The sequence below is a fragment of the Zonotrichia leucophrys genome, chromosome 1A (assembly GCF_028769735.1).
Source record: "Zonotrichia leucophrys gambelii isolate GWCS_2022_RI chromosome 1A, RI_Zleu_2.0, whole genome shotgun sequence".
In the NCBI taxonomy this organism is placed as follows: domain Eukaryota; kingdom Metazoa; phylum Chordata; class Aves; order Passeriformes; family Passerellidae; genus Zonotrichia; species Zonotrichia leucophrys.
This window is the reverse complement of record NC_088170.1, coordinates 8,488,500-8,515,227: the sequence shown is the minus strand read 5'-3', so window position 1 is coordinate 8,515,227 and position 26,728 is coordinate 8,488,500. Positions and strand designations below refer to the sequence as shown.

At 43.1% G+C, this 26,728-nt stretch overlaps 2 protein-coding genes across 2 annotated transcripts; one reads left to right on the top strand and one right to left on the bottom strand.

Moving 5' to 3' along the window:
* Window positions 1-1,798: 1,798 nt before the first annotated feature.
* On the bottom strand, window positions 1,799-14,279 carry KLHL42 (kelch like family member 42). The gene is made up of 3 exons (XM_064737050.1): window positions 13,355-14,279; window positions 5,944-6,137; window positions 1,799-2,651 (listed from the first exon to the last, which is right to left on the bottom strand). Exons 1-3 carry the CDS (start codon window positions 14,254-14,256, stop codon window positions 2,200-2,202), a joined length of 1,548 nt encoding a protein of 515 aa, XP_064593120.1. The 5' UTR covers window positions 14,257-14,279; the 3' UTR covers window positions 1,799-2,199.
* Window positions 14,280-22,968: 8,689 nt separating this feature from the next.
* MANSC4 (MANSC domain containing 4) lies at window positions 22,969-26,615 on the top strand. Its single transcript, XM_064737036.1, has 3 exons — window positions 22,969-23,213; window positions 24,592-24,726; window positions 25,628-26,615. The coding sequence occupies exons 1-3, from the start codon at window positions 22,973-22,975 to the stop codon at window positions 26,302-26,304; spliced, it is 1,053 nt and encodes a 350-aa protein (XP_064593106.1). The 5' UTR covers window positions 22,969-22,972; the 3' UTR covers window positions 26,305-26,615.
* Window positions 26,616-26,728: the final 113 nt, after the last annotated feature.

Here is a 26,728-nt window from a genome sequence, read left to right as displayed (position 1 = left end):
ATGGGTTTGGAAGGACTTGATTTGATACACCCCACTGCAAACCCAGGAGTGATGGGGTTTCTTGGTTAATTTGCTAGGAAAAAGAATTTGGATGCAACTTGGATGTGATTCCCTCCACCAACATTGGTCACGGCTGATTGTAGAGTACTGAATCTGGAGCAGAAAAGAAATTTAGGGAAGGAGGTAGCATAATGTGACTGAGATAATTTATCACCAGGCAATGGCACCCTGCATTTATTTATTCTAAAACACTTCTGGAAGAAGCATCTTATGAAAATCACCTAATTTCTTCAGTGCAGAAGAGTAATTGTGTGGCCTGATACTGCTGTCAAAACACAGCAGTTGCACAATGCCTTTGAAGGAAATAAAAACACATCAACATGGACTTAGCTAATTGAAGTCATACAGAGCTGAGTGGCAGGCACCAGTTTGTTCTGAGGCAGGATATTTTCCACCAGGCTGCAAAATTTCCACCCAAAAAGGTAAATCTCAGAGACCCAAAATACCTTGTGTTGTGGTTGTTTTCATCCTGAAAGTGTTCAAGCAGAAATGCCCTCATTCTGGAGAAGTTTTCTGGGATTTTCTGTTTGGGTTGCTACAGGTGATTGGAAGCACCAAGATTAATGTGTGAGCAGGGACTGGCAAGGCACTTTAGGACTGACAACCCTTTAGGAAGAACAGATTTCATTCAAAACTGTGGAAAAGCAAGGAGTTACAGGGACCCTGAGGGAACCATTGCTGCCTCACCCTCTGTACAACAGACCCCTGTCTTCAAAAGAAGATTCAGACTCCTGAATTCTAATGGAGAAACAAAAAAGACATCTCCACACATTAAGAATGAGTTCAGGTGCTTTAAACCTCATCTTATGTGGATGAACAGCTGGTGCAGAACCAGCATCCCTGCAATGTGTTCAGCACACGTCTAACCTGGCTCTTCTCATGGTAGGCCAGAGCCTTTCCTCTCCTTGCTGTGAGGACACACTCTCCAGAGCTGGGCACGCTCCTCAAGCAGACCTTTTGCCCTTGTGAGCTGCAAGGAGAAAAGGGGCCAATCATGGCTGCAGTTCTGTCAGGCAAGAGGCAGGAATGGGAGAAGCTCCTGCAGCATCCACTGGAGATCCCCACAGAGGAGAACTCCCAGTGACCACCTTACAGTTGCCTTTTACAGAAGTACAGCATTGTGTGGCAAACCTGAGGCAGCCTTCCCTGGTGACACAAGAAAGAGCCAACACTCAATGTCCCCACTCTGGGGGACGTGTTCAGGGAGTCATTTATGAGAGCCAAGCCTTCCATGTATGTCCCACAGGAGTGTTACCAACCAGGATGTGCCTGGAACAGGATCACCCCTGCTCAGGGACATCTTCACAACACGCAGCTTGCTGCCAGCTGCAATTTGATCTTTAAAACTCAGTTTTAAATACCACAGGACACAGCAAGGTAACTAAGACTCAAACTTTTATGACAATTAGGAAATTCTACCTTTTGAATAAAAAGCCTTTTTACTTCTATCATAGCAGTAGCAAGAAATGCTGCCAACCTCCATTAAAGGAGCATCTACTTTCCAATCAGCAACTGCAGCCTCTAGGTAATTCCTACCAGTCCCTGGCAAAGCATTGTACTACAAATAATTCAGAGAAAGTTCTTGATGGGACCCCAATTGCTGGCACCTTTGAGAATATCACTTGCTGCCATGGAAGAGATAAAAATGGGATAGTATAAAGAATCTGAAACAGTGTGCATTTGACGCAACATTGCTTGAGTAAAAACTGTACTTTGAAAGAAATAAATCCTGTTGTGATTTTGATTATACTAATTATTTACTTTATTGAATTGTTTCCGCTTTTAAAATGTATATGTTTTGTTCTACACTGTCTACTAAGACAAAGAATAAAACCAGACTGATCAGTTTTGCCTTTGGAACTCCTGCATCAGTTGCCAATACAATAATTTTACGTTTAAATTGCAAACAATACCTGCTGAAATTTTAATCCAAACTAGTAAAATTTTCAAATCCACATCTTAAAAATGCTTCTGGAAGCATTTCTCTTCATACTGAATTCTGAAACCTTTTTAGAGAACAGAATCAGTATTTTATGCCTGCATTATGCAACCAGATGACTTTCTGAAAATGGAATTACTCAAAGGGAGCAATATTTTATCAAAAAAAACATAATGAACTGAAAAGAAAACCTGCTGCTGCTACACTTTTCGCCCATCAGGCAAATACATAGAACAGATCAGAATGTTCTGTCCAAAGGCTGGGAAGCGCCCCAGGGTCTCCCAAGTGTCCGTGAAGATGTTGTACTTCAGGAAGAGACGCTGCTCCAAGCTGGAAGACAGAGTAATATTCCTACTCAAGATATAGACTCCATCGTTGTGGAGCGTGCAAGTCAAGTTAAGGCCGGATTTGGAAGAGTTCTCGTTGAGGTAGAGCCACTCTTTGGTGGCGATGTTGTAGGACTGCACGGTCAGCACGTCCTCGCTGGGGCTGGACCTGTGGCCGGGCCCTGGCTCCAGGATGCAGCCCCCCACCAGGTAGATGGTCTCCTCCACAGACAGCATCTGCTGCTTGCGCACGTGCACGTCGCACAGCTCCAAGTTGGTCCAGGAATCGGAAGTGGGGCAGTACTGCAGGATGCTCATGTTCCTGCCTGAAACAGAGACATTCACAAGTCAATTATTCTGTCACAAGGCACTCGTGGGGGAGCTTTGACCATGCTCAAAGCCCCCACGTGCAGAAGTTTTTTCTTTCCTATAAAGTGTCCCAGCCTTTCCTGCAGATTGCTCACATACTTGCAGGGCAAGCCAGGGGAGAAATAGTGATCACTGACAACTGCAGCTCTTTGCCCTTGACAAGAAACTCTGAACGTTCTGTTCCTTGGCACGGGAAAAAAATGATGCTACTTCTGGCACATTACATGATGTAAATTGTCTGGGCCCGTAGATTTTAGCAGAATCTAATCCCTACCTTTCAGCTCATGCTTTTAATTTTGTCTCTGATTGATACATAAGTATTTTTTTACAAAGAGGGAAATGGAGCAATATTCTCATCTCCAGAAGTGGTCACAGATGAATCAAACTATCATGAAAGGAGTACACTTCATTAATGGCTGCCAAGTGATGATTTATCATCCAAGCTTAACTCTGATACATCGTATTTCAGTCCATGTTTCAGTTACATTTTCATGTTTCATTACTTTTAATGTTTCATCACTTCGCATTTCAGTTCCAAAGTTTTATGGAATAAAGTTTTTAAAGCTGGTTAAATTTCAGCAAGTGGTCTGGATGACCTAAGGGCACTTTATAAAGAGAGAAACACACATTGTCAAAATCATCTAAGAACCAGGAAATCATCTCCATAATTCACAACCCAGTGTGTGCATGTGTTTGCAATAGCGCTATTCCACAAAACTGTTACAATGCCACCCTGATTTATGGTGCAGAGAAGACCCTGGCTGTGCCCAAGGCTTCACTCAATTATCACAGAATACACACAACTCAATAAATTCAGTCTCTCTCAAGTCTCTGGAGACCTGAGCTCAAATCCAAGCTCAAGTGACAAGCAGGAACAGGTTTGCAGACTCTAGACAGGTCTTTTATTAAATCCCCTCCATGGTACCAGTGTGCCCTGCATGATGACTTCCAGATGAGCTCCCAGGGGAAAGAGCAGACAGGGACACACTGACAGGTTCTGTGAGGGCACAGGTATAAATAGCCAGAAATATAACTGGACTGTCGTGAATGAAGTGCATCAGTGGCATGATCAGGGAGGTGCTGCTCCGTCCAGCATTTGCACCCTGATTATTTTCATGGCAGTGCTCTGTGAAACTACAGCTCTACATATAGATGACCTTTGTCTACAAACAACCTATCACTCTCTGACTCATTAAGGGGAGGAGAAGTCCCAGTTAAGTTTCTATGACTATCTATAGCAGTAAACTTCCATGGAAAATGTGCTATTTGAGAGAAGGTGTATGAAATAGAAATCCACTGCAACATGGCCCTCAAATGCTCAGTCCACAGTCTGGATCTTTTATATCCACTGAAACAACAAAAAAAGCCTAAAACAAAACCCACAATACAAAATATGAACACTCCAGTGCCTGACATGGAATTTCTATTAGGATCTAAGTTCAGAAGAGAGCTGCAAACTCAAGAGAAGGACTTTATTCAAGAAGTGTTATTATAATTTACAGTGGGAAATTCCAGATCCTGCCATCTTTTGGAAAGTGCAGTCTCAGGAGAATGCTCTACACAAATTTAAAAAACAGCCCACAAAATCTACCAAAACTGAGGTATATACAGAAATACCAAAAATTACTAAAAATAACATAATGAAAAAAAACCCATTAATTGCTGCATGTGTTTTACATAGTAAAGGTAGCAAACCAGCACACAAACCTTAGTGTTTCTCATATCTTTAGGTCTTAACACTTTCTGAAATTGGCATACTTCAGAAGGAAAATCACCAGTGCAACTGTGGCAATCCTGGTGTCTAAGTTTGCTACCAAGATGTCACAGAAAAACTGATTCCAGAGCCTTGTTCAGGAAATTATTTATAGCAACCACGGGTGTTTGTTTTCCGGAGTGATCCTGGATTTATACAGAAGCCTAAGTGTGCTAGTTATCCACTGCTCAAAACTTCCTATTGTTTTACTGCTCGATTTCCATTGAAAAAGGCTTTTAGGAAAAGACCTGGAAAGGACAGGGGTTTGGAGGGCAGCAGCAATGCCCTGGAGTGTGGAGGAAGCCAGAGGTAACTCACAACTCTCCTTCAGCTGAACCTACAGGCAGCAAGTACTGAGTCAGGAGGCTGACACAGGGCAACAATCCTGATTGCACATGCAAGGAATGGGATCTGCATCAGCAATGTGCTGATCTTCCTCTTCATTACACCAGCACTAGGCAGCCTGATGAAAGCACAGCACAAGTGTCAGAAAAGGAACCTTAAGGGGTGGCAGTGTGTCTTTTATAAAATGATTCAGAGGCTCAAATCTGCTCAGACACTAAAAGCTCGCTCTACCATCAGTTTAGTTTTGATTGCAGTACTGTCTGTAAAAGCTGATCTGTCTTCTAATTTCATTCTCTGCTTGGAAAGAAAGCCTTAAAACTTCTGTGGTCAACTGAAGTGGGAAAAGGCCAAATTCAAACTTACGAATTCCTGGTAAATACTGAACATTTGACATGTTTGAAAAATTGACTTCTAAAGCTCTGAGAAAATATCTTCGTCCCAAAAAATGGCACTATGTACTTAAAGAATGAACAAATGGAAGCATTTTTTTAACTGAACTTATTTGCCCACTGGATAAAAGTAATTGTCAGAAGAGAATGAAACTTCAAATCCTCCCCTCTGTACAGTGTCCACAGAAAATGTGGTATAGAAATTAAGTAAGCTGAAAGTGTTGGTTCTTGCTTCAGCTTTTGATTGTTCTATTAAGGTATAACTTGAATTTGCCTGTGAAACACTGAAGTACTGTAGTGAAAAGACCATGACATCTATTAATACATGAGAAATACTAAGGCAGGCAGATATTTTTTATTAATTATTCCTTCTGACAGTCTAAACCAGGTATTTAAAAAGGAAACAAAGTGTATCTATTGAGACGTCTCTCTAGTGCATGATTAAAATCTAAGAAAAGGGGTAGTGGCTAAGCTGGGTGCTGAAGTACCCATCAGCTTGTTCTCTGCAAGTAACAGAGCCCCAGGTCCACAAAAGCTCTGGAAAAAAATCCCCAAAACAACCCTGATTCTTTTCTGATAGAGCTTTTGTTTTGTTTATTTCATCAACAATTTTCCACCAGCAATTTAATTCTTTGTGTTTTAATCAGCATTACGCAGCCTTCTACACAAGTTCAAAAGCTTTCCTGAAGAACAGGAGAAAATTATCTGGGCCTTGGAAACAACCAGGTAAAAAGCAACAAGAAGCAACAGCAAACTTGTTACCTCGTGCAGTGTATCCTCCAATGACATAGATCTTGCCTTTGCATTCACAAGCTGAGAATTCTGCAAGAGGGTTTGGCATGGACGCCACAAAATTCCACCAGTCGTTCTCCGGGTTGTAGCACTCCACGTTGGAAAGGGACTGGCCACCGATGGCATAGAGCTTCCCACTGACAGCCAGCAGCTTGAAGTTGGACCTGAAAGAACAGATTGCAGCACTGAAATGAGGTGCATCAGAAATACAGAGGAAAGTTCTTCCTACCCAGGCTCTGACAGACTCATCACCACTCACAGCTTGTACCATTGCCTGAGGGATCTGCAGCATCTGAACTCTTCTGTGCCAGGCCAAAATGCTGTAACTACACTGCAATTACTCAGTGACAGTTTGAATGGTATTGATGATGCTGCTGAGACTGAGGAATATTTTATTTTGTATTTCAGTCTGTGCCAGTTCAGCTCTAGATGTTCAGTTAACCACTGTGCTCAGCAGACAGGTCATTTTTATCAGGCTTTTAACAATGTGCCATCAGTAGAGAAAAGTGCATTACATGGACACACAGAGAAAGATGTAATTTCAGCTAAAATTGCAGAAATTTCAAACAAGGCTTGATGGATGCCTGTGAAGGCATACTTATTTGACTCTCTTTAATAACCCTAATAAAAAAGCAATTTAAAGTGGAACACATTGAATCCTGTTCAGCAAAAGAAAGAAGAGAGAATCCTCTGTAGCCTACTCAGCATTAAACTACTAAATACATCCTCTGAAGCAATATCTATCTGTAAATTATGTTGTACCCACAGCTGAACAAAAACAACATTGCATCCCATGAGCAATGCCCTCCAAATGGGTCATTTATTTCTTAGTCTGTTCCACTATGCTCTCAAAATTCCCACATGGCAAAGGACAACTTCTGGATTCTGAAGCACGAGAAGTCTCCTATCTCACACCCTGAAGGTAACACAGACAGAAACAAATGGTCCATGGGTGTTAGAGGTGCAGATCTGGAGGAAGAAGCCGGAGGATGTGAAGACAGAACTCTTGTATGCTGCTCTTCCTTCCAGCTAGGGAAGCTGGCCTAACAGAGGATGAGCTTTTCCTCTCCCCAGGAACAGTCTCATTGCCTAGAAAGGTTGTTCCTTCTCTTCTGCTGAGCCAACTGAGATTTTACCATTGCCATCCCAATTAACTGGATGTGTGGCAGTCCCTGCAGTGCACCAGCTCAGCACAAAGCCAAACAGGGAACTGTGTTGTGTCTGTAAAACTGAAATGGTGTTTCAGACCTGCTGGGCAGCAAAAGGAGTACCACCCTGCAGGAATCCAACATTCAAAACTTACTGCTAAGTACTTTTGCAGGGTTTTGTCTGGATAAAATGAACCCTGCCTAGCTGCAGACTGCCCTGCAGCTTCTTTTATTAAATCTATTTGGAAAAAGGATTTGTTTCCAGATGGAATCACTTTGTTCTTGTCAGCCTGATACAGCTTTGGAAACTAAAATGCTCCTTTGAAGGAATTAATTACTTTTTATTCTTATTTTTTCCCCTGACATCTACGATTAGGTCAGTCTGTTCATATTCCCTCAATAGCAATTATGCTTTCCATTTCAGAGAATCCAGAATAACATGGCAATCAAAAGCAGGTATGAAATGAGGATAAGTATTTGCAAAACATTACGATTTGGAAAGCAATATACCTATTGCAAAAGTTAGGACAGAGAAAAAATTTCCACAAATTAACAAAGGGGCAAAACCACTGGGAAAGTTATCTACTGAAACACAAACAGGACAACTTTCAGCTTTAAATAATCTAAAAGGACGTCACAAACCTTCGTGTCAGTCATTTAACCACTTGCAAACACTCATTAAAATGGATGACATTCAGTGGAGGTATCTCAGGTTTATGGAATTCACTAACAATAAGGTTAATTTTACTCAAAAGTAGCTGCAAGTATCCATCAGCACACTTCATATGAAAGTTTGGACAATGGCTCAGTATGTTATGAAAAACTTCTGCCATTCACCTTTCCATGCCAGTAACAGCAGGTGTCTTTATGGAGAGTGCACATTAGGAAATATTTAGTGCATTTTTAGTCTCTTTTCATGTGTGGCAGCAGCTGGAAACAAGGAAAGCAAACACTGAGCAGGCAGCCAGCTCTCCACAACCAACTGTTCCATGGACCACAGCCTGGAAACAGCAGGGCAGAATCAGACAGATTCCACCACAACAGAGCTCCACTCACACCTGTGACTTGTCTAAACCTGAGGGACCAAGATGTACTTCCCAAAAACCAGGCCTAGAGGGTCCCTTCTTGCTGGGACAAACTGAGATATGAGCTGTCTTCTGCTGCCCCCACTGACTCTGAACAGGAGCCCAGGAACAGCAGTTCCACCATCGCTCAAAATCCGTTCTTCACTCAACAAAGTGCAAAGTGCTGGTGCACAAAGGAAGGAAAATATAACAATGAATGCAAAGGAGCTGGAGCAGAGAGGCTTTTTGCATGAAAGATAACATTCCACAGCTTCCCAAAACCCCTCATGGCTCTGCACTGTGCTCAGTGTATCTGCAGGAGCCCGTGGGGACAGTGGCTATGAAGGACACACAAGGTTTTTGTTCACTGACAACCTCAGTGTACAACAAAAAGAGTTAGCCCAGATACTGGGGAGGACTTTCTGATCAGAGGGGTGGCTAAACATGGGAACAAGAGAGCTGGGAGGATGATTCCAGTGTAGGTTGGAATCTACACTGCTGGAGGATTTCAAGAGCGAGTTAAATACGTATTTATTTGCAAGGTAGCCTAGGTCCTGCTGCAGAACATGAGCCTTGGAGTAACCAGCATTGTTTCTTCCTGCCAAATGATGAATTTAACCTTAAAATTTCTCAAAAATCAGATGACTTCTTTATTCTAGAGTTAAAGCACTTACAACACAGACAAGGAACTGTGAAAACACAGTTACAGAGCAATTCCAAAGTGTTTTACATATTATCAATGATTCCTTTTTCTCCCTTTTTTATATTTCTTATGTGAATTTACAGAGTACACTGCATCAAACATTTAGCTTTAGAAGTGTGTGATACATTTGTGGTAAGTAAGGTGTGGATGGCTGTAACTTAAAAAAATTTTTAAGTCTATTTTATTCCATCACAGAAGAATTGTGAGCGAATTAAAAAAAGTAAAAAACAGGGAAGGAGAAGATCTCCTGAACAAGCAGTATTCCCTAGAATCATCATCTCCTACACTTCTGTAAGAATCATGAGAGTGGCAGTGGTTCAGGTACAGATTGCTCACAAAAATCATGTTCCATGTGCATAATTCCAGCCTGGGCTTACATAGGTCTTCCAGGCCTGGAAGATGTACCTGCCATGCGTGTGAAGGTTCTGAAGGAAAACAGAAGTGGAATATACAGCTGTAACTGGCATATTGCAGTAGAAGTCCTATGAGTATATTATTTTTAAATAGTAAATTTCACCAGACAGCATTCACTTAAAAAAAAAAAAGAAAATGTTTAGAAGGTATTCAAGGACATTACTGAAACACTTTGTTACCTTCTTGACTCCAGAGACCACAAGTGATCTTGGGCAACTCTAACATGGAGCTGCTTCTATTAAAAAGTTCAGGTCATTCCCTCTCTTGAGAATTCCAAGTACAGAAAAACGACTAGAATGAAAAGGTCTAGAAAACCTGATCTGCTGTGGACTATTTGTGATCAGCACTGGATTTAGCACTCAGACGATGAGAAATTCCACACTCAGCCAAAGGCTTCCTTGGGGACCCTGAGCACATTATTTTAGCTCCCTTGGGTATGCATAAATTGGGAATAACACTCTCTGAAGCTCCTGGGGGATATCACAAGAACATTATACAGGACTTACTTATTGTGAAAAAATTTGGAACTAAAGTAATAAGACCTGTACACCTAAAAAGAAAGCCAACAGTGAAGACCCAAACCAGAATGGCTGCTAAACATTCAGGTGGCTTTCGTCTTCTACTTAGAAGTAACTTAGAAGTGTTTCATCTAAGCATGAGGAGATTACAACAATGGAAATAATTCATGATAAAAACACCATAGAACTTGAAAGGTTTGTTTAGGGCAGAAAGCTCTTACATGAAGAGTAGAGCAGAAAAATTATATCCATAACTCCTCAGCCTTCCTTTGAGGCCAACACATGGGGTCACTCAAGCAGGACAAATGCAGATCCTCTGCAGTCTGAAGTCAAACCAACTTCAATGGAAACTAGAGCCCTCCCTGAAGGTATGTCGAATTTCATCCATGGGATGTAATTGTATCAGCTGACATAAATTCATTTGCCAGACAGTCACATGGCTGTAATTCCTAAGCAGAAGGCTGGGCAACCACCCTGCTTATTTTACTACAGTATAACAAACTAAAAATACAATGCCAAGAGAACTGCAGCTCTAATTGCAGCACAGATGTGTGGCAGACAGGCATCAGCACTGGACATGCAGCATGCAAACCCCTCTTGTTAAAAATGATGCTGCTCCTGGCTCCTAAGACACAGGCCATCCCTCCTGCAGGAGCACCAAGCAGGTCATCAGGGAGCTGACATGTCATATCAGATAGAAAAAGTAATAATTAACTGCAGAGCTGAGACTCCATGAAGCTGGCAAAATCAGAAATGTGATTTGTGAAGGAGTCAGCTGAGTTTCCATTAAAAAAAGTTCCCCCAGTTATTCAGGGAACAACGTCCTCACTGCTACTTTGCAGGTGTAATTCTGGGGACTTTTTGGCCTGCAATAGCTACTATGAAATTTAAGAATAAAGATTATTCCAAAAATATCCATTTGCCTGCTGTCTTTCTGCAGTAAATGGCCAGTGTGAAACTCTAGTCTAAAGGCATCACAGACATCTTCTATGAAAAATCTTTTTAAGATTTTTCCTCTTCAGAAGTTGAGAAGCTTCAAGAACAAAATGTAAACAATGATTATCTGCTGCTGTAGAATGCAACAGGTGGATCTGTGATTGGTCTCATGTGGTTGTTTTTAGTTAATGGCCAATAAGAGTGAGCTAGCTCAGACTTTTTATCCGAGCCACAAGCTTTTGTTATTATTTTTTCTTTTTTTATTCTTAGCTATTTTTTTGATGAAATTTTTTCTTCTATTCTTTTAGTATAGTTTTAATATAATATACATCATAAAATAATAAATCAAGCCTTCTGAAACATGGAGTCAGATCCTCATCTCTTCCCTCATCCTCAGACCCCTGTGAACACAGCCACATAAAGGAACACCTTGCTGCCAACTGTGATGGGTTTGAAGATTAAGTTGATGTGGCAATGCCATTGAAAACAGTAAGAGGATAAAATATCCATGTGTTTATCTCAAGTATAATGATTATACATCCTAGCAAAAGCAAAAAAAGGGAAAGTGTGGAGGAAAAAAGGCTGATCTGGAGTTTGAATACACAAACTGTATGGGGCAAAAAATACCTTGAAGAAGGTATTTTTTAAAAACCCACGTTGCAGAGTCAACATACATAGTAACAGCTCTCTTGCTATAGACATCACAGAAACAGAACCTCGTGATTCGATCAATGTGGCACTTCTGTGATCAGTTTCCATATGAGACACTGTGTGGGCTGACCCCACCCTGCTTTTCTAGCGAGGCCAAGTGCTCCCAACCCCGTCAAATGAAGCTAGCTAAAACATCTCTGCTCCCCAGGCACCTCAGGGAACTCTGCTACAGGCTCAGCCTCTGAGAAAGGTCTGTAAGAAAAGGTGTTTGTAGTGCTTAAAAGCCAAACATTCATTTACAGATGAAACTTTTCCCAGCGCCGTTCCAAGCAGTCAGAAACCCTGAGAAAAATGGATTCTCATCAGTTGTGATGACTGATTATGGAGGTGATTATTTTAGTAAAATTCTCACAATACAAGAAGTGGAGGGGACAAAAAGGTGAAATTGGAAATATTTAATTTTAGGTCTAATCCCTGTTTGTAGGGGGTTTAGGTGGCAAAAGCTAAACAGAGCCAGGAATAAAAATTGCAGTTTAACCACCCAGATACAAAGCACAACAGCTTGGGTCTGTGTGCATGCTCTTTCAGTTCACTGAATAGAGAAGAGGATTTCCACTCTACAGTGAATTTTGGCCTCCTTACTTTTTCAGAGAGAAAAGATAAAATTTAAAACACTTTTACTAAAACGGAAACAAAGAGGAAGTTCATGTTGGAAACAAAGCCAGTTTGTTTCAGTGAACTGAAAGCTTTTGTTTTTAAAACTCCAAAGTGTGGTTAAGGTAGAGGAGCCACAACCTTGGCCAGGGACAAGGCCTTCCCTCTCGGGCCCTCCTCAAGGCTAGGTCTCTATTGCTCTTTCAAATATAAATTATACAAGTGTTTCTGAATGCAAACTAAAACATCAATGTGTAGTAAATGGTTCAAAAGCATAAAGGTAAAAAAGAAAAACTGTCAAAACAATGAATGATTCCCAGATCCAAACATTCCCATCAAGTGAGAAATTTCTCACCATCTTCCTGACGTTTTTCTGGTATTTCACTGAAGTGCAGGCCTACAAAACATTGAGATTTTTATGAAAGTACAAACCACTGAACAACTCCTGCAATTAAATTGTTTCAGCCATCTCCAGCTCTGGTACAGCTGTACATCCCTGCTAAGAGCAGGAAAACTTATGTGAAAAGTGTATATTATATGGCTCTAGGCAGATATTTACCATATGTGTTTTTATGTATTGATTAGTAGTGCTGTATTAATATTTTATTAATATGATAAATGTAGTCTTGTAGTTAAAAGATAACTTTTGTTGTTAAAATAAGAACTATGTTAGTGGGATTTTTTTAAGAAAGGAAATGAGGCATTTGCACCATACAGCAGCCCCAGGACACCTAAATCTTTCAGAGAAAAAGAATTTATTGTCCTCTTATAAGAAGAAACTAACTTCTTCCCGCCTCGAAGGCGCTGTAAGGATTCAGAGGAAGAAGTTGACACTGACCAGGCAGAATCCTGTGTTTGAATGGAATTTATGCATCATGTATGAAGTGTATGAATATGCAACAAGCTATTGTTTTTAAGGGTTAATCCCTTGTTAACGGGTGTCCTTTTTTGGGCTCATGCTGCCCAGAAAAAGGTACCCGGACGTCCGTAACTCTTTGTTTTTATTGTCTCATATTGTCCTAATTCAGTCTGTCCAAACTATTATTACTCTAATTGAATTACAATTTTTATAACCATTTTATTACTATTAAACTTTTAAAATTTTAAAAACAAGTGATTGGCGTTTTTCACACTTATCTGGAGTTACAACCCACCACAAAGAAAGCGGGAAAGGAGTTTTCTCATTGGGTTTGCTTGGTGGTTCAGAGCACAGAGAGGTCTGCCAGTGCCATGTGAGCGAACAGGATCTACCTCAACACCAGACAGGGACACACACCAGGGAGCAGAGGTTACCTCTTCTGGTTCATCGAGGCCAGCTGGCTCCACTCGTTCAGGCATGGGTTGTAGCAGTGCGCGGCCGAGATCTCCTGGCTGGTGATGCGGTAGCCGCCGACGATGAACAGGTAATTGTCCAGCGTGGCCGAGCCGTAGCCGCGGACGCTCACCAGGTCTGCGGGCAGGTTGTTGGCCAGCGGCAGCCACCGCTGCGCCTCCTCGTCGTAGCGGAGCATGGCCCAGGGCGCGTCCCCCGCGGGGTGACAGCCGGCGGGCAGCCCCGGCGGGCCCATGAAGTCCCCGAGCAGCACCAGCGTGGCCGTGCCCCTCATGCGCCGCTCCCGCAGCTGCTGCTGCAGCGCCGGGGGCAGCAGGAGGTGCGGGCGGGCGTCGGGCCTGCGCAGCACCTGGTGGTAGTGGGCGGCCATGAAGTCCAGGCAGGCGTCGTGCAGGTCCTGCAGGCCGTACACCTGCGCCAGGCGGTGCAGCTCGAAGCAGTTGCCCAGGCGCACCTGCGACAGCAGCAGCCGCAGCAGGGGCGTGACCTGCAGGTAGGACGCGGCCTCCACCAGCTCCTCCAGCAGCGGCGGCTCCTCCTCGCCGCCCTCCTCCTGCTCCAGCCTGGCCAGGCAGGACGTGTTGATGAAGTCCAGCACCAGCTCCAGCCCCAGGGCGCTCAGCCCCCCGCGCAGCAGCTGCTCCTCCTGGCCCTGCCCTGCCTCCCGCATGCCCGAGCGGTAGAGCGCTCGGAAATAGTCGCTCTGCTCGATCAGCTTCCTCTTGCACACCGGGTAGCACTTGTCCCCCAGGCGGATCTGCACCACCTCCTCCCCGGCACCGGCCCCATCCCCTGCTTCCCCTTCCCGCTCCTCTTCCTCCTCCTGCTGCTGCCGCCGCCGCCGCCGCTCCGCCAGGGACATCGCTCACCGCGGGCCCGGCCGCGCCTCAGCCCGGCCGGAGCCGCCGCGCCGGCTCCTCCTCCGCGGCCGGGCCGGGCCGGGATGGGCGGAGCGGCCCCGGGATGCCGGGAGCGCTGCCGCCGCTCCGGCCCTGCAAGGAGCGACAAGGGGAAGCGAAAAAAAAAAAAAAACCCAGAAAAAAAAAAAAACCTCTACCGCACACAACGCACAAAGGGAGGAAAGAGAAAAAAGCCCGAAAAAGGCAATGTTTGAGCGCTCCGGCGCTGCCCGCCGGGGGGGCCGTCAGGGCATCCCCCGGGCCCTGCCAGGGTGGATGTCCGGGGCACGGTGGAAAGGCCGGTGCTGGGCTCCAGGGCACAGCCCCGAGGCGCAGCGATCCCCCCTGGCGCTCCCCTCTCCTGATTTGGGCCGGGATCGCAGCCGCAGCCGCAGCTCTAACCCCTTGCCATAAATGTACCGCTGCATCCCTGGCCGGGGCAGCATTCCCCAGGCACTCGCGCAGCGAAAAAGCAGCGGGAGAGCGGCACAGGCAGCCTGGTGCCATCGCATCCCCGCTCTGCCGCATCCCTTGCAGAGCTGAACTCTCCCCCTGCACGGCCAGAGCGGCACAGGGACCCGGGGATGGCGAGGGCGATACGGGACTCTGCTCTGACCCTCGCTCCCTGCGTGTCCCAGCCCCTGGTTTGCCCTGTGAAGACACTGCATAACCTGTTCTGCTGCTCCATCTTTTCTATTTACTGAGTTCCTGGAGCAGGACATCTCAGGACTGAGCTACGTACCAGGGTCCTGAGTTTGTTTGACATGAACAAGGAAAGAGGAAATTAACAATTGAGCCCTGAATTTGTTTGACAGGAACAAGGAAAAAGCAAACTGAGCATCTTGGGCAAGGGTAAAATGATAGATTTGCTGTTTGCCTTGTTATATTCTTCAAACAGAAACAGTCCTTTATTTTAAAAAACCTTACCATCTGCTGAAACAGATGGAAAGTCTGCCATGCCCATATTCTTATATGCTGATATGTACTATAAAGATGTTCAAAATATATATATATATATATATATAATCTTTATAAACATATTTCCTTTGGATATTGCAGACCATAGAAACTCTTTCAATTTAGCAGTAGTGTGACTCATGTCCAGTTTGTGCAGCTTGCTTAGTTTTTAGACAGCTCCCTATTTTCACTGCTCAGAAAGGATTTTTTCTCCTCACAATTAAAACATTTCAGTGGTATTAGTCTGTTTTGTGGGGGTTTTTCCCTCTCTTTAAAGGAAGACAGGGTTGTTTACTTTTTAGCATTGTGATCCTTTATCACTGTTTTGTTGATCTTAACTCTAGCCCATGGAGATGACACAAATGTCAATCTCAGTTAAAGGTGTTCTCTTCTGCTGAGTTTTATAAAAGTATTTTTTGAGGTGAAGTAGATTTCTGTGCATGTTTTCTGCCTCACTTCAAAGCATCTTCATCATTTTGCTTTTGAGGGGCCCATTTCATGTTCTGAAATCCTTTTCTATAGAATCTCAACAGACCAAAAGAGGTCTCTTCACTAGCTGGGTCACCATCACCTCTCACCTTCTCTTTCCTACTAATATGTTTCATTGTTTGCTTGGTTTGTGTTTCTCTTTCAGTCTTCCTCATTATTTACATAATATTTAGATTCCACTTTCCTGTCTTCTGTTCTTAATAAAGCACCACAACATTTCCCCTAGTGTTGAAGTTTAAGTATGAGCACTTGGCTGTTTTTTTTCTCTGCTTCAGGTTCAGCCTTCAAAAGATTATCCCACACAACAAGTGTCTCACCACCTCAGTAGGAGTCCAACCCTTAATTCCTTCTTGTCCTTTAATTCCCACAGGCAGGCATTTCAAGGAATTGTAATCATGATTACTCCCAAGGAAAACAGAGATCTCATGTTTGGCATGGCAAGCAAGCTGTCCTTTTGGAATACAGCAGGATTGCCATCTTTAGACATCTGCTTTGGAGTCTCTTATGTTTCATGGATTTGTAAGTTAGCTCCTAATTGGTGAATGCTTTTTTCCATATAGTCAGTTATGGTAAGTTCAGCCTCAAAGTGTTGACACCAGAGCCTGGGTGGATGAAATATTTCTTCTCTGGTTGCATGTTGCCAGATGAGCCTATGCCTGCCTGGGATTTCCAGTCCTTCTTCCTCACAGTCCATGAAGTTTGTTAATGAGCTGGATCCATTCTGGCATGCAGTAGTGTTTTATTGCTGCCAGCAAACTTTTGATGGCCTTGACTCCCACAGCTTTCCCCAGGAGCTCTCACATGCCCAGGCGATCAGCAGTACTGAGTGGCCACTTTTACAAAAAGCCTGTTTCCTTACCCAATTGTTGGGTTTTTTTGTTGTTGTTTTGGGGTTTGGTGTTTTTTTTTTTTTTGGGGGGGGTTGATTGTCATCTCTCTGTGCTTTTTCCAGGCTCAGGGCCGGGCAGTTGTGCTAAGCCAGAGTGTGCTGACAGAACAGGTCCCTTGTTTTTTCCTATACTCATCATTCATGTGTGATGTGTTTCTAGAGTACTTACACTGCAAACGCACCAAGGCAAGGGCTATTCTTTTGTTCCACCCTTGTGGAGATAATTTTGTTTGTCTTCCACTCTGAGGTTATACTGCTTTCTTCTTAGATCAATAATACATGTTATTATAATGGAATCAAAGAAAAGGCTTTGCTGTATCACCAGCAATCATCTTGGTTGTACCTTAAGGGAATAAGAAATATATTTTCCAGAGTTGGAACTCTATTTCTAAGTTGGAACTCTATTTCTAGAGCTACAAAAGCTGAAATGTGTCATTCAGAGCCATAAAAGATTTGCATGATCTTTGAAACAAGTATAAAGGGCTATCTATCATCCTTCAAGAACTTGCTGAAGCATCAAACATGAAAACAATCATGGTAGATTTTAAATCTAAAATGTGAAATGAGTTTATGACAAAAAAACATGTCCTGAAGAACAAGACACTCAGAGAGGAAGACAAAGGTAACTCTGCTCAGCTTTTCAATACCTGTCTTGTAGACTTTGGTTCCTGGGGCAAAGTCTTCAAGGTGTTTTAGACAGTTCAGGCCTCTCTTAAGAGTACCCGAGAGACAAATTGATACCAAGAAAAAGGGTTCTCAAGTGCCAAGAAAGGGATTGTGCAGACACCAGAGTGTCAGTAAAGGCTCTCTTACTCCAGAGTTGCCTTGGCCATTTGCGCTACATAATTTTTCCCTGTGTCTGGTGCCTGAACTATTTCCTCATAGTTAATGTCTGAATTCCTTCCAAGGCCAAAGAGAGATCACTCTTTTCTTTTAAAAAGACGTGGAAATGGAAGAAGCTTTTTTCATACAGCCACTCCATTGTAATAGACCATTCAGCCATGACACAGAGAATCTCAGCCTTTCTCTGCCTGGGCACACATTTCTGTAGCCCTCTGACTTTCCCAGCATAGCAAAAGCAAGGAATCACAGAGACTCAGGAGGGACTCCTGCTATAGAGAAAAGTGAAGCCAGGGAGACACTGGATAATATTTGAGAACCAGAAATTAACACCAAGAATGCTCTGAGGAAAGGACCACACTGAGTGAAAAAAAAACAGTGGAAAAATTTAATTCCTTTCAGCCTTATTAATCTAAAGTGTGAACTGGAACTGAATCTAGGGATATTTAAAGTATCCATGCTATCTAATATAAAATATAAAGTGGCACATTCTGCCCTCTGAGACACCAGGGAATTGTACTGCACTGCCAGGGAACTGTGCATTGAGTAACACTGGAATTACTAAAGACAGGAATTAGTCTTTTGGAAAGGATTTGCCAAATTGTTCAGTATTTTCCCCGTCACAGGATACAAAGTAAGCATATATGGAACTTAGGCATTATCCTGCAGTATTTCAGCATTTAAAAATTTTGGTTTCTAAAGGATCTTGGCATTTCTGAGAGCAACTGACCAGAGCATAATTTTACTTCAGCTGAACTCTAGCATTTGTGAAGGATGACCTGCTAAATAAAGGTAATTTCTCTTTTCAGATTCACAGCCAAACAAATCACTTTTTACACAGTGCCAATAGCAATACTATAAAAAAAAAAAAGCAAAAAAAAAAAAAAAAAGCAAGCAAGCACTTTTATTTCTAATAGCACTTGCTCAGACATTATTCCCTAATATTTTCTGTTTATTTTTTCTGCTTTTAATGTGCTGCCTATTTATTCCTTGCAATAAAAGTATGTTGCAGCTCTACTGAAAAAGATACTTGGAGTCTCATGTTTTTTGAAAGCAGATTGTTTATTATCAAGTACTTACTAGTCACATCTGAGTGGTTAATACTAAAGTTTGTGCTCCTGGGCAGCAAAAAGTCTGTGTGTGATGGGCATTCTCTGTGGATCATGAAGAAGTCCAGACCCCAGACAGAAGAGTGGAGGTGGAATAGTGTAAATCCTTGCAGTGGCCTTCAACCTGGTCGATTTTTTACACCACAGACCCCTTAAGGAATTTCCTTGAAACTCCCTCAGGTGAAATGAATGTTCCCTGACAAAACCTGAATGGGGTCAGGCTGCTGGAGTGCTCTGTGTGCTGCTGGATCCCCTATTAGCGATGTTTGCTCTGCACAAATGTGTTGTGCATCCATAGCCAGGAATTTCTTGTGCAGCTGTGCCTGGAGGAGACTCAGCTGGGTGCTTTTAGAACAGCAGATATTTTTTAATCCTGGTGTAGACAGGCAGTGCTGAATTTTAGTACATAATAACTAGGTAAAATGAATGGTAATCCACATGGAAGACTTCTACTCAGTATCCAGGTCTGAAAAATTCACCACAACATTGAAACTCCATGCCCTTTGCCCAATTCAAGTTCTGCCATAAATCAGCATCTGTTCATGAGTGTTTGCTAAACATTGTGCCTTTTGTCATAAAACTTGGCTGAAGTTAATCTGCAATGCCACTAGATATATATTTGTATAAATCTAATATGGCTAAGACTTGTGTTGCTCTTTTCTTGAACACTCAGCCTTGGAGCAGAGGTTTGGCCAGAATTAGTCTGAAGCCAAGCTCTGAGAGAATCTCAGGGCCTGGCAACCCTTGGAAACAAGGGTTTAAAAAACTGTTTGTATGAAGCCCCAGGAAGAAAAACTGTAATATATTTAACCTCTTTTTACTGGGGTGGGACTGAAACCAGAATCTTTGGATCCAATTATCCCTAACCTCAGAGAAGGTCAGAGTCATTAAAAATGGGATACATTGCTCCAACCCAAAACCTGACCACTAATAGCTGTTTTTGACAAAACAGTTCTCTCAAAAAATGCTGTTTTGTTGTACTCTAGATATTTTGCAAGAGAGTTTTGATTTCAAGGAAAATTTTAAAGGAGAAAGAAAGCCAGCACATTATTTGAATAATGTCAAAGACTTGGTTTGATTTTTTCCCACATATTTACATTTCATTATTTCATGATTCTTTACATTAGTCTTTTATAACTTTTATGCCTTAACAGTTACAGTGACATATTCTGAAATTATCAATGTACTTGGCTTACTTAAAACTTTGACCTTAACACTACTATAATAAAGGGAAAATACATGTGCACATCTCAGGAAAATGAGATATAATTTTAATACAGGCCTGAAATTCAGTTTACCTATGTGGAGCACACAGGCAGGGAACTTTATGCTGATGTCACATGGGATTATGCTGCACATTTCATTAAATCCATTACTGACATTCACAGGAGGATTTGGGCAGGTTCGTACCTCGCCTGGGAAACTGTTTGGGTCTCACTTCTCAGCTTGTCACCTTCCCACTGCTCTGTCACACAGTACCTGGAGAAGAGATGGACTCAGTGTAACCCATTGTTGCTTTTCAGTGCCTGAAGGGAGCCCACAGGAAAGATGGAGAGAGACTCCTGACAAGGGATGTAGTGCAGGACCAGGGGGAATGGCTTCACACTGACAGAGAGGAGGTTTAGGCGGGATATCAGGAAGAAATTCTTTCCTGTGGGGATGGTATGACCCTGCCACAGATCGCCCAGAGAAGCTGTGGCTGTTCCATCCCTGGAAGTGTCCAAGGCCAGGTTGGACAGGGCTTGGAACAACCTGGGATAGTGGAACTTGTCCCTACCCATGGCAAGAGGGTGGAAATGGGTGAGCTTTGAGGTCCCTTCCAACCCAAACCATTCCACAATTCTACAACAAAATAGATCCTTTCTGGTCTTTACATGTTCTGAGTGATAGAACCATATATTCCATAAAAGCAGTTCCAAAAATCAAGACATGTCTGTTACTTCATATGGAAAAAGTGTGTGCTTTTCTTTCTGTCTGGCAAAAAAAGAGTTAATGCCTGGTGATGAATCCTTTGTGCTGGGAAGCTCCTGGATTGTGCCATTCTCACTGCTGGCCCAGGTGGGAAACTTCAGGGACTGTTTCTGATTATAAGAAGGATCGTGAAAAAGATCATTTTGTTCCAGCATGGCAGGTCCATTTATATCTCTTTTACTGAAAGGCCTGCAAAAACATTCATATTCTCACAGGAAACAGGCCTCCCTAGCTTTTTGTTTTGCAGGAGGAAATGTGAGGAGTCGGATGAAAGGAGTTCCTAAATAACATGAAGTGCTGGTCTGGTACTGGCCACAGACTCCCCTGTATCAGTGGCAGCCTCTTGGTCCCTCTTTGCAGAGCACATGGAAAATCAGTCCCTGGTTTGCAGGTAAGACTCGGGCATTTCCTTCTTGCAAAATGTCTGTGAATTAAAATTTCAGCACTAATTTACATTTCCCATTGAAAAGTCAAAGTGAAATTGAGGGGAGGCTGGCAGCAGATGGTGAAATTTAATAGAAGTTTTCTGTTTTTAAAGGAAATTGCCTAAAGCACCCATTTATCTACTTGTTTTAACCACTCTATCTTTCATTAAAAAGAAAGTTTCCTTGCGGCTATTTCTGCCCTTAAAATTTATTCAGGAAAAGAGGAGGAGGAAAGAATATTTTTCATCTACTTGTTAAGTGCTTCCCCAGATTATTCCAGGTTTCTCTTCTTGGAGATATGGGAAGAGTAGGAGTGAGAAAAGCAATCAGAAATCAACGTTTTTGCATGCAAATCTTACAGAACAAAACAGATCTGAAAATCATACTTATTCATACTACAGGATGTAATGCCACAATACAGGCATGTCTGTCAAAATTTTGAGTGTGCTCCAAATCAAGTGATACCTTGGGATATTTGGAAAGCTGAAACAAATATTTTAAAAAATACACTGTCGATAGCACTTGTGGTAATGGTAGATAAATGTCTAAAAGCTTCCCTGTGCAGTCCACTGAGTGCAAGCTATCAGGCATTTAAAAATGTATTTAAGGTTTTAAGTGCTGATTATCACAGAGATGAAAATATCAAACTCTAAAACTAAATAAAACAACACAAGTGCCAAGAGCTGCTTTTCAGGATAGAGGCTTGAAGAATTGCTCACTTGCCCTCTTTCTAACAGTTTAATTCTCATATTTCCCACAACAGACATTTATTTGGAATCCTCTTAATTACAGCTTCCAATGAATAAAATAATGCCTTGGCCTTGCTATTAGATCAACAGGGGTTAACCTGCTCTGGGCTTTTTTATCTTCCACTGAGCCGTGTAGGGTACAAAATATTACACCTGTCAGTTCATTTCCAAACTGGGGCCTAGTTCTGGGAGAACAAACATCATCTGTAATGACTGAAGAATTAAAATGAGTTTGAGGCTCTCCCCACTCAACTGATCTACACTTCATGTGAAAAGAAGGAAATTCCTTGATCTCAATCTTGAAGAGTAAAAACACAGTGTAAAATATTCTTATATATTGAACATCCAGTTTTTATAGCAAACAACACTTCTACCTAAGTCTCTCAACCTCACTATGCAGTCCACTGGGTTTAAATCAACTCCTGTATTGCAATATTTTAAAGCTTTTCTGTATGAAAAGTGTAATGTGGGAAGCAGGGATCAGATTTGGTCCTATTTAGAAAAAAATGTGGGAGTTTCAGGTTTCAGACCAGGTACTTGAAAAATCATCTCCCTGTGTTTCAGCTGTGTTTTCTTTCTCACAGGCCTTTCCAAACAGAAAACCTTGTATGGACTGCTCAATATTTTTAAGTTTATTAGGGGGAGAACACAATCATAGCCTAAGTGGAGGTTCCAGCCCTCCCCAGTCATAGAGAGTTCATCTGATTCTAGATCTTTGCAAATAAAATTTTATTATTCTTGCAATCAAAATAGTGTAGGAAGGGGAACAGATCTCCACCTCTGGCTGGAGGTTCATGTGTTAGCATAAGAAAGCAAATTTCTGCAGTCACCAGATAACTACAAGTGTTCAAATCCTAGACAGAGCTGTTTCTCTGTTCTGAGTGCAAGAGTGAACAAAATGAGGTGGAAGAAGGTGCTGAGCTTGCAGTTTTTCACCAAATCTCAAGGCTGTCTGCGTGGCTTGGTCTGAGGACAAGGGACATGAAGAGGGGACCACAGAAACAAGTTCTCTTTTGTGTCCCAAACCCACCTCCAAATAATTAAGTTAGAGAACGGCAATAATAACTCTTTATAATCTTGTGCAGCTCATTAAATGTCTGCTCTCTTTCAGCAGCTGCCCGGACAGCACCATGGGCACTGTGTGGAGGAGCCCATGTCCCTGGCAGCATCCCCAGATTTCCAGGGATGCTCTCTGCAGTGCGGGCGCAGCGCTGGGGCAGAGCGCGGCTCCCTGAGGCCCTGCAGGGGCCATGGCCGTGCTGCTGGCGGCGGCACAAGCGCTGCTGCTGCTGCTGGGGCTGCTGGGGCTGCCCGGGCTCTCCCAGCGCCTCTGCTCGCCCACAGCCTTCTACAGGAACTGCTGGATCCGGCGCTTCCCTGGGCTCCGGCTGGACCTGCGGGAGTCGCGGCGCCGGGGAGCGCGGCTGCTGCGGGGCTACGCAGAACCCTCATCCCAGCAGTGCAGCAGGAGCTGCTGCCTCCTGAGCAACGGTGAGTGCTTGTTGGCAGCGCCCTGGCAAGCACCGAGCCCCCATGTTGGGTAATGTTTATATAAACAGCCCTTCGCTTGAAGAAGAAATAGAAGGAGGCAGGAAAGCAGAGGCACATTGCAACTGTTGTCCCATGGAAAGGAAGTTGATAGTCTGTGTTTTTTCAGAAGACTACACTAGGAACACACTAAAATCTTAGGGTCTGCTTTGCAACTTTAGATCTTTGTTACAAAGCTTGTAATAGCAATATTAAGAGAGTAACTTAGTTGGCAATACCAGCATTAAGAGAGTCACTCTTCAGTGTTCATCCCTGTCCATGGGGCATCCCCATCTATATGATAGAGCACCCCCAGTGACAGTGATTCCAGCAGCATTCTCTTCCTGCAGGATGGCATCAGACTAGGACATGGTGAGAGGGAGAGGGGAGGGGACACACAGTGTGTCCTTCACTGAAATACAAATTTCTCTCTTATTCTGTGTTTATACCATGCAAACCAGTAACACTAAAGTTACAGCAATAAATAATAGCAGTTATTCAGCTGGCCGCCCCTTTTCTCTGGTAAACTCAGGCTCAGAGTGAAAGTAAACAAAATCACTCTTTGTCCTAAGCCTTGTACTTTGTATCACATTGCACTTGTACTCTACAGGAGTGTATTTTAGAAGAATACATGAATTGCATGTTTGTGGTGCCTAAATTTTCAAAACTCTCCAGGCTGGAAAGGGGTTGGGATATGGTTTTGGGGGATGAAAGCAAGGTACCAGTTACTAAAAAAAGTCAATATAAATTTAGATTATATTTTGAATTATGAGCAAAAATATGACCTTCACAACCTCACAGTGACATAAATAACATCCAGCAGAAATCCTGGGAAAAGTCAAATTGTGTCTTAAATAATCTGAGGTGAGAAAAATTACGTACATTTCAGCAAGGTTGTTCCTATCTCGACAACAAGCTTTTTCTCATATCCCCCTACATGGGACTGGATACTTACAGAGATAATAAATGGTAACTTGAAATCTCCTTTTCAAAATCATATATAGTCAAACAAAATTTTTTTACTATCTTAACTAAAAAGAGATATTAGAGGGCATTTCAAAGGGCTTTAAATCAGTTATTATTTAATGAAATACAGAAATAGAACTCATATGGCTGTTCTAGTCCAGATGTAAAATAAGAATAGAAGTTCTCTTTTGACTGTATGCTCAATTAGTTTATATGAGAGTTTATATTGAGAGAACCAACGAGAGGAGGATCTGGTCTCTCCTTCCACAGGATCTAGGCAAATATATTGAACTTCTGACGTTAAATAACATCATAACATGCAAAATGCAATGGTCATTCTGCTGAGAAGCTCACCTTTGTCCTTTATGGGTTCCAGTCTCCTGCAATCTAGCAGTGTTCTACCATGGAGCCATTCATGGGAACAGGAACTGCCTGCACATGTCTTGCCCAGCTTTGGAAAGCTGCATTTTAAAGGCTGGAGTTGATGTCATTTTGTACAACATCACAACAGGTAATTAGGCATTTCATTTATAGGGGCTGAAAACAGAGCAGCCCTAGGAAATGTTAAAATTATACCAGGTCAGCTGCTGTGCTAAATGATCTCCTGAAGTAAAACACAATGCTAAAAAGGATAAAGACTTATTTCCTTTTTCATTTATATACCTTCTTCTGAAAATAATTCCCCCCTTTCTTCCACTCAGTGAGAAAGGAGCTTGAAGATATAGCCTGCTCTCAAGATTCATGCTCTGAGTACCTCATCAGTGCTGTGCTTGGCCAAAATACCCTCCCAGCTCTGAGAGACTGAGGGGAGGCTGCCACTGCTCCATGTCCCCAGACCCAAGCAGTAACAAGGCTGAACATTTATTTTCATTAGGCAAATGCCCTGTGAGCACAGAGGTAACACAGACAAACACATAAAGCAAACACACCAACACAAGGAGCACCAAAAGCCTCATCCTGCTTTTTGTGTTAGTGAAAATATATAAATATGTGTAGATATATACACACACATATATACAATGCAAAGTCCCCTGGCAGCTGGGCTGAGATGCTCTCAGGGTGCCCAGTCTGGACCCCAGACTCAACACCCCTGGGATGTTTGAGCTCCCAGGGTGCAGCCCTCCCTCCAGCTGCTGGTTCAGACTGCCACACACACAGAGCTTTCCTGGATTTCCATACCCCCACTACCCTTTCCTCACCTTTGGTTCCTTCCCTAAACATCCCATAGTAAATTGTGTGCAATCCCAAAATCCCTTGCATTCCATAAGGTGTCCCATAACCCAAGGCAGTGACACTTCCAATCCAAAAGTGCATTATTTGTGCTCCCTGCCCTGCCTCTGTCTCCATGGATCCTTTTTGTGGGTGTGCAGACAAGCTTTTATCAATAAGCTAACATTATCCTATTTCCATAGGGATTGATCCAGATCTTCTCATTTTTGAGAAACTGAAATCCCAAGAGCCAAATGCCTACTCCTCAGCTAGTAAATCTGAGAGGCAGCACAGCACAAAGACCCCTGAGGGGGGAAGATGCCAACATCACAATGGCACCACGTCAGGTTCTCCTCTGCTCCGAGCTCCTCCTGCTGCCATGAGCCATGGCTTACCAGCAAGCACTCCCAGCCCCAGCTGGAGCCTGACAGTGCAGAGAACTGAAGGTGCTGCCTATGCCAGGGCACAAACCTCCCCAGCAGCCATTGATCTTGCTGAGAGGACAAGCAGCAGGTCAGTCAGCACCAGCTCAGCCAAGACTGCACACTCAGCTTGGACCCCCAGGCCTGCCCAGGTGTTATCCCACGTGCCCACCCGTCCTCACCTGAACAGCAGCAAGCAGCACCTCAATGAAACCAAGGGCTCCAGTGGCAGGAATTCCACATCAGACAACGAGGCAGCTGCCTGGGAAGCTGCAGCTTTGGGGGTCTGGCTGATTCCTGTTGTGCTTTGCTCCTCGCTCCTCTGCCTGTGCTGTTGCACTGTTGCCCTCACAGCCGGGCGCTGCAGCTACAGGAGGGGTCACTACAAACCTGTAAGGACAAGAACAGCCATGTCCAGACAGCTCATAAAATATGCTCCTGGCAGAGGTAATCTGTGAAACACCAGCCTGACTCTGGAACAAACAGGATTTAAAAAATGCACCCCATACACCAGCTTGCTTCTCTCACCGAAGCAGTGATAACTTAGTTCAGAATATTTTGGTTATGATTTAATTCTCAGCAGATGAAGCACAACTCCCTGTCTCTTTAGGTAGGAAACACCCACTCACAGTTCCCCTTGTTTGAAGCATTTTGGTTCATAATCTGATGCAGATTAATGCCTGAAAAACACTAACACTTTCCCCCAGGTTCAGTGCAGCTGCAATGTTGGCATGTCTGTGTGGCAGAGAATTATTTAAATGGATGAGAAATCCTGCTATAGTTATTTTTGTACTTGTCTATCTGCTACCAAATGAATAAACATCCCATGTAATGCAGAAATACACAGGTGACTTATGAAATTGTCTTTTTGTTTGAAATGGT

Coding starts and splice junctions, on each gene's coding strand:
- KLHL42 (XM_064737050.1), bottom strand. CDS start 14,256: ATGTCCCTGGCGGAGCGGCGGCGGCGGCGGCAGCAGCAGGAGGAGGAA. Junction 6,138..13,354: donor GCCTCGATGAACCAGAAGAG/GTAACCTCTGCT, acceptor CTGTTCTTTCAG/GTCCAACTTCAAGCTGCTGG. Junction 2,652..5,943: donor TGGAGGATACACTGCACGAG/GTAACAAGTTTG, acceptor TCTCTGTTTCAG/GCAGGAACATGAGCATCCTG.
- MANSC4 (XM_064737036.1), top strand. CDS start 22,973: ATGGCCGTGCTGCTGGCGGCGGCACAAGCGCTGCTGCTGCTGCTGGGG. Junction 23,214..24,591: donor CTGCTGCCTCCTGAGCAACG/GTGAGTGCTTGT, acceptor TATGGGTTCCAG/TCTCCTGCAATCTAGCAGTG. Junction 24,727..25,627: donor TTTGTACAACATCACAACAG/GTAATTAGGCAT, acceptor CTATTTCCATAG/GGATTGATCCAGATCTTCTC.